The following is a 12543-nucleotide window of genomic DNA, read 5'->3' on the forward strand; positions in this document are numbered from 1 at the left end:
CAATCTATCTATCTACTAGATTGTTAATTGCTTGACCAGGGCCCCCTGTTGTTCTGTAAGTCAAATTGTTATGTTATATACTACTTCTTATGTCCTGTCTATGCATTGCTCTGCGGAATATGATGGAACTATATAAAACAATACATAATAATAATAATAATAATAATAATAATTATCAATATATCTATCTATTATGATATATATATATATATATATATATATATATATAAAGAGAGAGAGTTCTATATGGTTCCAAGTGAATTATGTGGTATATATATATATATATATATATATATATATATATATATATATATGGATGTATATGGATGTATGTATGTAGAGGTACATTTAAGAACCTTGGATGGTGAGGTGGGCCAGTCCACACCAGATACTACAGTGAGAACCAACAGTAGCTACATTAGCCATCAAGTACACACCGTGTTCCTTATTTTTAAGGTTTCAACAAGCTGCAGGATGCTGGGGGGAGGGGGTGAGTTATTTAAGTATTTGATAACTACACCAGACAAGGACGCTGTTACAAGATCAAGCCACGTTGCTATGATGATATAGTTGATTTTTGATATAGCTTTCCAATTAAAGGAATATGTCATCTTTATGGTCATAACAATGTTTGGGACCAACATGTAGAGTCCAAAGGGTCCTCCCTTGATTTAAGGGGATGTTTCCAGATTTAGAATTCTGTCTCTGCACACATCCTTTTTCCCCATAAATGCTTGTTACTAAAAGACTGCTGTTATTGTGCTGTTAGCTTAAACAGATAGTTATTTTAAAAATAATAATTATATTTTGCTTTATAATAAGTTGGCATGAAATAATCACTTTTGGGACATCACATACCTAGTTCCTATTAAAGTACTTGTGCGTGATATCACAAAGGGGCACAACAAACACATAAAAATAACACAACCATTACCCATAAAATAAAAATACATCAAACAGACCAGAAAATACAAAATCATTTTATTGATGTAAGAATTTTTTTTTGTCTTTCTTTTTTTGTTACAAAAAAGCTAAGTGGTTCTGACAGCAAAAGGTACATTGAATGTGTACATAGTGCCACAGATCCTTTGGGCTGGTCAAAAGCTCAAAACCATCATTCCACAGCTGTAGTGTGTTCGTATGGAGCTTTGACTAACAGGCCTACAACTTCATAGTTCTATCCCTAACATACATGAAGGTATTTACACAATAAAAAAAATGAGTATACTTTTCAGTACAAAAAAGTTGTAAAAAAAAAAAAGTGTCAAAATGTTTAATTTACATGGGCATTCTGTCACTTAACAAAAGAAAAATTTGTGGATAGAACAAGAGCACACACTTTAAACTCTTGTAACAGTGGTGTGCTAGCTGAATTTGAAACACAAGCAGGTCTACAATTTGGCAATTTATTCTTGGTCCGTATTTTAAGATTGAACAGTAAGTAAGGCACATACATTTCAAGAATGTACGACAACGCTGGTGTATATCGGGGCAACATACTGATTTACGTATATATGTCAACAAGCTATGCAGACCAAACTGAAATGACACATCGGCGGTGATGTACCGTAATTTTTTGTTAAGTTTGTCTCAATTAATTGGGAAATGATTTCCACAGTGCTATTCAAAATCATGTACCTTTCATACCTATACACAAATTGTACACCACGATTTTATAAAGAATTATAACAAAAAAGACATAAGTGGATAGTTGCTTTTCTACAATATTTTTTTTTCATTAGGAAACTGGAAGTTTGTGGTCTGTAGGAAGCCTGTTGACCAAAGGGATAAATCTCCATAACGTTTTACTGTGGGTAGTAGCAGCCTCTATACAAGAGCACATTCTTAAAAGTAAGGTTTGCCTATTTATTGCCAGACTGAAATACAAGTTGAAATATAGTTATACATAAAAATGAATACAAAAAAACACATGAAAACCAAGACCTTATACATTTTGTACACATAACATATTTCTGTACCGGACAATGGTTGCACGCAACCCTTAAAAAGTACATGGTGGACACCATAAAGGTCTAAAAACACAGAGGGCTATTTGTGTGTCATAACAGACCGCTACATACTCTATTTCCTCCATAATATCACTAAAACTATGAGTAGGGCAGTAAGAAATTGTCACACTCCATTCCAAAGGAATAATAAAGGAAGACAACTGTGTTCTGATTTTTCGCATTAGAATACATTTACATGACAATGGTCTTTTAATTGATTAAACGGGACATTTAAACATGAGTGAGACCATTTTTTAAAGTTTCAAGCATGCACATATATCACACATATTACACTGAACTTGGAGTAAAAAAAAAAACAAAAAACAAAACATGGATTCTGGGCTGACAATACTGATGCAGCACTAAACATGGAAGACTATTTCTCCCTACAACACTTTAGGGTTTTGAGTCTTTATTCCATAAATGGAATGTACTCTGATTGCATCCCGTGCAGTTGGGATGAAATTGCTATGATACGTACATAGACATAAAATGAGTTGCTTTAGTGTTATCCTCCAATCTATTGTATAACAGCAAGGAACTTGCTTTCCTCCGCAAGCGAGGTCAGTAAAGAACTCATGTCCCCAATAGCCATGTTAGTTGTGCTAACAGGCATGGCAGGGAATGTAAGAGACGCTCGAGGAGTGGTAAGCCGTGAAGAGTTACGTGACAGATTCTGAATGATACTTGGACTCAGTGCTCCAGAAATCAAACTGGCATGATCACCATCATCAATAATTGCATCAAAATCAATTTGTACGCCATCTAAACTGCTGCCATCGCTGTTATCCACTGTGCTTGTCACCTGATTAGCTCCTGGAGACAGAAGCTCATTAGAATTTGCATTATTAGTTTCCTCTAAAAGACAGTTTGCTTCTGCGACAGAGACAGAGCCTGATTTTGTATTTTGTTCATTATAGATCATTGTTTGGTCATAGAACTGACCTGAAAAAATGTGCGTATTTGCACAGTGTTGTTGAGGCTGACTTTGCATTTCCACTTTGATATTGGTTACTTTATATATTGGCTGGCTGGTATCACATGTCTGTTCTTGTAGATATAACGTGTTTGTTCTTTGCGCGTTTTGTCGGCCAATCAAGCCGAGGTTTGAACAGGACTGGTAATTTCTTCCTGTATTTGGCTGGTGGTTACTCATATGCTGCGGAACTGTAGGGTAAACCTGTGCTGTCTCTGTGTTGAAGGCACTTTGGCCTGAACTTGCCTGGTTGGGTCGATTTACTCCTAGGAAATGCATACCATAGATCATGTGCTCAGTCGCAATTTGTTGCATATATTCCTGGTTCATAACATTTTGATTTTGCATTGGATCAGCTGGATTTGATGAGTGATCACTAAACTGCATGGACGGTACAAAGTTCGGTTGCCCTGTAGTCATTTGCAAATTGCTGCTTGTAAACTTCTCCCGAGATGTTGGACTGCAGGGGTTTCCTGATACAGAGGAACCCAAAGATGACTTGTTTGAAGGATTATTGTTATTATGGTAAAGATTAAGGTTGTTCTGTAACATTTCATTACTATTTTGTGAAAGATGGTGATAACCCCTTTGTTGCGGAGGGCCAGTTTTTGGCATAATCTGCTGCTGAACCATCATATTATTGTACAATCCAAAAGCTCGATTCTGCTGGACAGTATAACGCTGCCCATATTTTTGTTGAGAAGGTGAATGTTCTGCGCTGCCAGAGGTAACTTCATTCCACTGAATGGGAAGGTCATTTTTATCTCCCTGGTCGAGTTCCAAATTATGGAACATCTGGTTTACTGAATTACTAGTCATTTTGGATGAAGGATCAAAGTTGTTACCATTCCTAACTGCTACATTACGCTGCAGCTTTTCTGTTGCATTGTTCTGAGGATTTTCAAACAAACTTTGGTTCTGCGAATTAAGGTACTGGACCATGTCATCAGGCAGAAAGTCCTCATCATCCAGATTTCTTTCCGCCTCCATGATCATGGCTTCCAGGGCCACATTCTCACTGATACTAGGAGGACAAGGAGAATACATACTTCGAGTGTAGTTCTGAAGACTTAAATTACGCCTCTCTGTGGGTGGTGCAACATCAAGGGGGTTGATGTTGTTAAGACTGTTGAACCTCTGTACTCTGACATTAGATAGGTTCTCAGACACCATTTTAACAGGGTCACTGGCTCTTCTCAAGCCATTTGCTTGCAGTTCATTTGGCAATAAATGTCTTCTCCCATACGTTCCACCGCCACCATCACTACATCTTCGAGGAACATTAATTGAAGGAAGAGGAGATAACCTGCAGTCTCTCGAATCACCCATCAGTGCTATCCTTGTCCTTAGACTCATCCTTTCCATATTAGGCAGCGGGGTTGGTGGCGGTCCACCAGTGGCAGCAGCATATTTAGCTTTTAACCTGTACTGCTGTGCTGGAGTAAGACTAAGGAGACTCGGCAGCCCATCACACTGACTTGCTTCACTTGAACGCCTTGAAGCGTCTGTGGAAATGGGATCATACGAATCTGCAACACTTATATTCTGAACCCTTCCCTCCACTTGGGAAGCCTCACTGGATCTTCGACTGGAAAAGCAAGGGGAAATTCCAGAAGACCTACGGCTTAAATATGCCGAGCTTATTGTGCTGGTATTACTGTCCCTCCTGTTGTTCAACATGTTCAAGACTGTAATGTCGACGCTTGAAAGCTCATTCCGGTTCGGAAGTAAAGACATTGATCCTCCACAATTAGTGTTGTTATTCAACTGTAAACCTAGGGAAAACAAAATGAAATAAGTATAATTAAAGATCCTTCATCCTCCAAGTTTTCCATAAAACAAATATGTTACAAATGTTTTGTCTTACCATTTCCAGTGATCGGTGGAAGAGACTGTAGTTTGGCTGGTGGAACTGGGTTCAGTCTTGGAAGCATTCCATTAACCTGTTTGACTCTTTCTACTTTGACTTGTTCTATCCATTTAGTTCCATTCATAAATCTCCTGCCTTGTAAACCAACTCCTGCAGTTGCTGTGGAAATGGTTGAGTCCATGATAGGGGTGTCATCCAGGGCGCTGAGGTCTCCTAAACTGCCTCCACTGTTCAAAGCAAACTCGATCCCACTGTTGGTATAGTGGCTGCTGGGGGACTGTTCGCTGCTGCATGAAGACTTACCACCAGGGCTTGGCTGAGATGTCTGTTTGGAAAGAGAAATGCAGACTTTGTTATTTACACATGTTAAATACTCATTTATTACAATGCAAAACAGGAAGCATAGCATGTGTTTCAATTGATAAATCACTCAAGTGCTCTGCAAGACTTAACAGAATAATTGACAATATTTTGATATTATCAGTATATATATTTACCCTACAAACAGAGATAGAGAACTGCCAGAAGCTGGGTAGCCATGACTCGGTAGCTGGAACATGTTTTTCGGCTATGTTATATTGTCTCCTGGTTTCTAGAAATTCCTATCCTAACTTGATTTTAATTTTACACAAATGTGTCCAACTCTGTCTCTAAGCCTACACTTGTAGACTACATGCAGAAACCACATGCGGTGAAGAAACGAATGCAATAAATCATTACATCAAAGAATATTAGAACACGCACACATATATTTGTATATAAAATAGACAACTGGCCTAGCTGTTTAATTGGTACTAACTATATATATATGTTTTCATGACAAAACAGACAAATGGGAGATGCTGATGGTAAACACTACTTAAAACATTTAAAAACATGACACAAAATTTGGGTTTCTCACCTTATTACCCACTGTCCTTAGGAAGGTTTTGCAAAACAGTTAAGATCACACAAAAAAAGACATTAAATTAGTACAGACATGCAGTATTCTCAGATGTGCACAATAGTTGGATCTGGGTGTAAGAACCACATTTTTATTTGTATGTCAGGTGCTCTACACACACTCTGAAGCAAGCTCAGTGATGGAAAGTTTTCAGTTGCATTATTATACAAGTGCTTGAAATTACCAAGCTCACAAAGAACAGCGCTCAAATCAAAACCTCAGAGTTTATAGGTCCCTGCAGTGAAATGGAGTGCGTAAGCATAATATGAACATGTCTGCAAGTATTTTGAATAAGATGGTAAATTAAATAGAGTATTTTTTATGAATTCATTTGTTTTGTGTGTAGTTTAAAGCACTCTTCACCCACATGTTATGTGTTACTGATTTAAAACAAGTGGGGGTCAACTAACTGGTTGTGTGCTATATTTGTTAGCCCTTCCAATCACAACCAAGGGGTTGCCATGGACAACAGCAGAGGAGGATTCAAGCGGTCAATTAAAAAAATAAACAGTTTGACATATATAACAGAAAAAAGATAACGAGATGTTAAAGTGTTAAATCTAAAGAGGTACGCTACATACCATTGGTTTTTCAGTCTTCACAGTTTTCACTTGCAAGCATTCTTCATGCTTTGAGGTAGTGTTACTGAGGTCCTTGTGCTCTCCATGTGTACCATGCATCTGATGGCCAGGAGATCGGGACTGTGAATGGTTTCCTGGTTCCCTTGGTGGGGGCGGCCTCGGGTGAATGTCTCCTCTCTGCTTCTTGGTAACGTGTGCCTCTGGACCATGCACGGTCTTCACATGCTTTCTAAGTGAGCTTGGATCTGTGTAACGCTTAGTACAGCCGGGAATCTTACACACATAGGGTTTCTGTAGAATAGAAATTATAGATAAATGGTAATGGAAAAAACTATTATGGTGGACAAATTCTAATGATTGCTGCTGTCATCTTGTATGATAGGAAGCAGCACCAACATCTTAAAGATTTTGGTAGAAGAGTCAGCTCCTAGATCTTGATGCATGATGCTTTAGAAGCCTTAGCAGCACATTTCTTAAGTTGCGTGACTAAAGGTAAAAGAAAGTGGACAGATTATTGGGAGCTTTCCACACAAAGCATGACTACGGGCCTAAGTATTTCAACTCTATCCTCTGTCTTACCTAAACTGGAGCAATCACAGTATAAACCTTCGGGTTACTTTTATTCATTTACTTGGCACCATGGCAAACAGGTATCTGTTACCATGTAGGCGTCCCACCAGCCAAGACACAAGTCTACAGCATGAAATAATGGCAAATCATTGCTGAAAATCTACACTGAATTATATTGTCTATGAACATCTTAACAGCTTCTATGAACCAATCAGTATTTGGTTCCAAAAACTACCAAATGGAGGAAGAGCCACATTCTTTCCATAGCTTTGAGTCAGGATATTCCATAATTAAGAGATTAGCGTGATGAAAAGTTTTGAAGACAGCTGGCAACAATGATACATCTGGCAGCATAATAGGGCAGTTTCAATCAAGCTGGTATGTTAATAGGCATTAACTAATTATTACAAGGGGGTTAATGTAATGTTAAGTCAACAATATATCAATGTATAAGATACATCAACAATATATCATGGGCTCTTTTAAAAGCAAAATAATTGTTTTAAATAAGTTCAAAATAGTGCCAGCCGTGCATTGTTTGCACAAGGTTAAATGTTAAACAATCCCCTTAGTACAATTAAATAGGGCATGGTTAAAAACCTACCACAACATGAAACAACAAATACAAAGCAAGTGACCCCATGTTTCACTACAAACTGCTCCAGTCTTCCAAAGCTGTTTACATACCAATCGACTAACTTCTACACAGCTCCTACATGTGTATAGCCCTGGCTTTATATTCCTCAGGTGGCAAACACAGCAGAAGAACAGTATGATCACACAAAAAGTTCTTACAAATTAAAAAATCTAAGCAGTCATTAATTTGAGAATATTATTTCCTACTGGTTATAATAAATGGTAGAATATCAGAAACCTTTTGTAGCCAGCAGAAAAAAAAAATCAACTGCCTTCATAATGTATAGCATGAGGAAAATCCAGATTTTCACTGACACAGGACAAGGGACGTATGGTAACTTCAATATAAGTATACCATATTTTGGACAGCAGAAAAAATAAGAGGAAGATAAATTTGTTTAGCCAGGAGTGGTTCTCACCTCATTGGAATGAGTTCTGTTCTGGTGCTTAGCACGGTCGGATGCGTTTGAGAAAGCCTTGTTGCAGCCTTCATGCTCACAGACATATGGTTTCTCTCCAGTGTGAGATCTTAAGTGGGTTTTCAAGTTTTCAAGTCTGGAGTAGGCTTTTGCACAGCCTTCAAACTGAAAGCAGGATGAATGCAGAAGTTATTATCAGGTCCACTTTTTAGTACAACAAAATGCTTATCGGTGTGCAGGTAGTCTGTAGGCTGAGTAAAGCACAAAACATGCTAGGCAACGGTAAGACTTACAGTGCATTTATGTGGCTTTTCTCCTGTGTGCCGTCTCATGTGAACAACCAACATATACTGGGCCTTGAAGGGTTTCTGCTCCCGTGAACAATCCAGCCATCGACACACAAATTCTTTCTTCTCACCATGGATATGGTCATTGTTTATATGCTACAAATAGATAAATGAGCCGCATTAATATTTTAATGGTATAATATGGTATTAGACAAAAATATAGACTTCTACTGCAGAATACAATGATTGCGGTTCAAATAAACATACATGCACCATTCACATAATAGCTGGATGGGCTGGACCAAACATCTTGCACATAAAAAGTGGAAAAGTGTGACTAAGGATAATGCTGGCTCAAACTTCATCCCTGGTTCGGGATTTTGGCTCTCAGTCAGCATAAACTGGCAAGTGGTTAGAAGGCCAAGAGAAATGTAAAATAAAAACAGTGAAAGAAAACCAAATATAATGACCCATATGGGTCTTAGCATTTCAAATACTGCATTATGGGGAATGCAATCTATGTTGACCAGACACAAACCTTAAAGACTCTAATCAGAAAACTAATATTGATTGTTTTGTTTTCATAAAATGTACACTTTTTTAGTCCAAAATCGTATGTTACATGACTGCAGTTATTTTCCAAACTCCTCACCCCATTGCCTGTATCTGTGAGTAATGGTTCCCATTACATTGATGTGGTCACTTTATTATATGTGGCACCTATGTAACCTGATAAGTGCTCTACCGCTATACTAGTGTATGTATAATGGCTAGGTCACTTCTGGCAGTCCACAATGCTACAGGGACCAATCTCGGTAACTATTTCAGCTGCACTAGTTCCGGAGAAATGACAGCAGGATCCCTACATACAAGTGAACCTTAATCAAGTTTAGAGGAATGTGCAGGACAGGCAGTAATTAGAGCTGACGACATTTGAAGGGGTCCTTGAGGGACTACAGGTCTGTTACCCATTTTCAACAGGTCTCTTGAGCGCAAAGCCGAAGCTTAGCTGCTTTACATTAGAATAACATTTTACCTTCCAGGTTAACGTCATGGTGTTTGGTAAAACTGCAAAACATATTTTACTTTTCTGGCAAGAATGTTTGTCAAGCAGATTATCTATATAATGACTAAACCGGATGGTGTAGATTATTTTTTTTACTTTATATAGAGGTCTTAAAGCCAGCCTCCCCATTACACATTAGATACTTGACTACTGTGCCACTGGGTTAGGGGACCTGAATGCAAAGATGATGATACAATTATACTTAATAATAATATTGATCCCAAACTTTTTACCAAATTCCTCCCATTCCATCTCCACATATAACACATTTTATTCATTATGTACAGTGTCGAGGGTGCACCAATGGCTTTAAATGGTTAAGTTTTGTATAATTAACTTTCCATTAGCGTTTTTTTTTTCTTCCCCCCCTCCAGGCTACACAAAACATATAAGACAAAATCTTCAGACATAGAAACTATTCAAGTAGTAGCAATTCTTCCTTACCACCAGAAGGTGGGGCAATATATTTAAAGAGCTATATTGGCTTGCAGCGGAAACTAATGGATTCCAAATCCAGTTACTTAAAGAACTGCAATTAACCCTTTCACCTCTGCGTCTTTACAGTTGTGGTTATACATTTTTTTCCCAGTGTTATCATCTTACTAATATTTGTCAGTCTCTAAGTAAAGCTTGCAGCTGAAAAATGGCAAGTTTACATATTTGATTGCTGAAACATGCAATAAAACCAGAAAATAACATTACGTACTTTGTGAATCCCACACTACTCTGCTCCAAAGTACCGTAAACAGACTGTAAGATAATCTGTGGGATTTAGTATACAAGCAATAATCATTCAATGTACCGTAATATGTTTTGTCCGTTATCTACATAGTTTAGCATTCCCTTTAAATTCTAAATATATATATTTGTTTAATTATGTTCACTAAGTATGCGGTTGCAATTATCTCTGTGGTGAAGAATAATAATATATCAGGTTAATGTTTCTAATTTTTTACAGAACTTAAAACATCTGACATCAGAGGATACTGGGGGAAGTAGTTTCCCTTGGCATTCGTTCACTTCCTGTTGTGTCATGCAGCAACCAGTACATGCTGAAAAGGCTGGATGCTGTACAAATGGTTTTAATTTTCAATATAAGTAGCTAAATAGCAACTATCATTTTAGTAATTTTTACTGTATTTACATAACTTAAACATTTCTACTACATTGTTTAACTAACTGTTAAACTCTGTATGGCAGATATGCAACATTTATTTGTTTGCTATGAGTATATGCAGTATATGATATGAGGAAAAGACGTGTGGTTCCGAAACATCAGCTTGTCATGATTTCATTAAAAGTGGAGTTAAAGAAGTAGGTCCTATGAGTGCTAGATCATCTGTTTTTAGTTATATAATAAGTATCATATTCTATTCTCAACTGCTTACTATTCAAGTTACATTTTATTTTACTAGAAGCAAAATATATAAATACAACTAGTTAGAAATAAGTTCTATCCTTTTCTTTTGGTTTAATGTTGTACATATGTATGCATTTATTATCTGCATCACAGATTGGTGAGACCACAATGTTTGTATGTCTTGTATTCAAATTAAGTTTATGATACTTTATATAATGTCTACTTATAGTTTAGCACAAGTGTTAAGAACATCACTTGCTTTAAATAAAAACGTATTTAAAGCATCAGTCAATGGGTTAAACATGTTCAGAGAATTCCCAAAAGAGAATCAAACCTTTGGCTCCCATACAAAGAAAACACTGTATTTTGCTCCAAAGAGCTTTCTGGGGCAATTTAAATGTTTAGAGACAGACACAATATCCTGGAGTAAAGGGAAAAAACTACCTTATTACATTCCTGACCCCAAAGAGAAGATATTCCCTCAGGAGGTAGAGGGTAAAAAAAAAAGTTTGTTTAAAAAAAGATTGTCATTTAAAATGCAGAAGGAAATTTTATTTAATCCAATATATGTTCTTGTATTTGTACTTGAATCAAGTTACAAATAGGGCAAAAAGAACACTTTTCAGTGCGGTGAAGAGAAAGAACATCAGTTCATAGCAGGTCTTGATGGATGAGGTTCTCTGCCCTGGAACATGTTGGAAAACGAAAGGCAGAGAACTGCCTGGTGAATATGGGTCATGATATCTTACACAGTGCACTTAATTGCCACAGCTGAGCAAATGAGGACAATGATACATTGTCTAAGGCCATGGTCTTCACATTCTCTCGTCCAGGGACCATTTTAGAAATACACTGGACCCTAGAGACCATGTTCCCAAACTAGCGACATACAGCTGGCAAACCGCATAATACACGGACAGCCAGCTTATGTTTACACAATGCCTGAATTCTCTAAGAACTGTTCTAACTGCTTTAAGAACGTTTTCTATTTGTACACGTACATATTTCTCGATAGACGTATATCAACTCTATTATAAGGGTCCATGGACCACTGTTTGAGAATAAATGAAGGCCCACTATCAAAGTTTCTTCTGAACATTAAGCCTTTAAATTGTCTGTCTATCTCTCAGAATCAGTGTGTATTTAATCTTATTAATAACTGTTCAAATCCATAGATACACTATATGGACACAAGTATTGGGACACCTGACCTTTACACCAACACAGAATTTTATGGCATTGCAGTCTACATACATAGACATTAATATGTAGTTGGTTCCCCCTTTGTAGCTATAACAGCTTCCGCTCTTCTTTGTTGGCCATTCATCAAGTAGAGCATTTGTGGGGTCAAGAACTGATGTTGGACAAGAAGGCTTGGCTCTAAATGTCTGTTCCAGTTCAATCCAAAGGTGTTTGATGGGCTTGAGGTCAGGCCTGTGCGGGCCAGTCAAGCAAGGCCCATAAACACATGCTTGGATGAGTTTGGTGTGGAAGAACCTGACTGGCCCACACAGAGCCTTGACCTCAACCCCATCGAACACATTTGGGATGAATTGGAATGGAGATTGCGAGCCAGAGCTTTTTGTCTGACCAAATACTCTACTGGATGAATGGCCAAAAATTCCCACAGAAACACCCCAAAATCTTGTAGAAAGCTTTCCCAGAAGAGTGGAAGCTGTTATAGCTGCAAAAGAGGGGGCCAACTATGCATTAATGTGTATGTATTTAGAATGTGATGTCATCAAAGTCCCTCTTGGTGTATTGGTTAGGTGTCCCAATACTTTTATCGATATAGTGTATCAAGGGACAGAAAACCCTATTTTTAA

At 37.6% G+C, this 12543-nt stretch overlaps 1 protein-coding gene across 2 annotated transcripts in view; it reads right to left on the bottom strand.

The window, feature by feature from the left end:
• Nucleotides 1-1855: 1855 nt before the first annotated feature.
• Nucleotides 1856-12543, bottom strand: part of GLI3 (GLI family zinc finger 3) — a 104367-nt gene continuing 93679 nt past the window's right edge. For both annotated transcript variants that reach the window (XM_053468401.1, XM_053468400.1), the window contains exons 11-15: nt 8298-8447; nt 8005-8169; nt 6380-6670; nt 4853-5180; nt 1856-4760 (exon numbers count right to left, since the gene is read on the bottom strand). In XM_053468401.1, coding sequence (XP_053324376.1) covers nt 2530-4760; nt 4853-5180; nt 6380-6670; nt 8005-8169; nt 8298-8447 — 3165 coding nt within the window. In that variant the 3' untranslated portion in view covers nt 1856-2529. The remainder of the gene's footprint in view (nt 4761-4852; nt 5181-6379; nt 6671-8004; nt 8170-8297; nt 8448-12543) is intronic.

This window comes from Spea bombifrons, chromosome 5 (genome assembly GCF_027358695.1).
Source record: "Spea bombifrons isolate aSpeBom1 chromosome 5, aSpeBom1.2.pri, whole genome shotgun sequence".
Classification (NCBI taxonomy): domain Eukaryota; kingdom Metazoa; phylum Chordata; class Amphibia; order Anura; family Pelobatidae; genus Spea; species Spea bombifrons.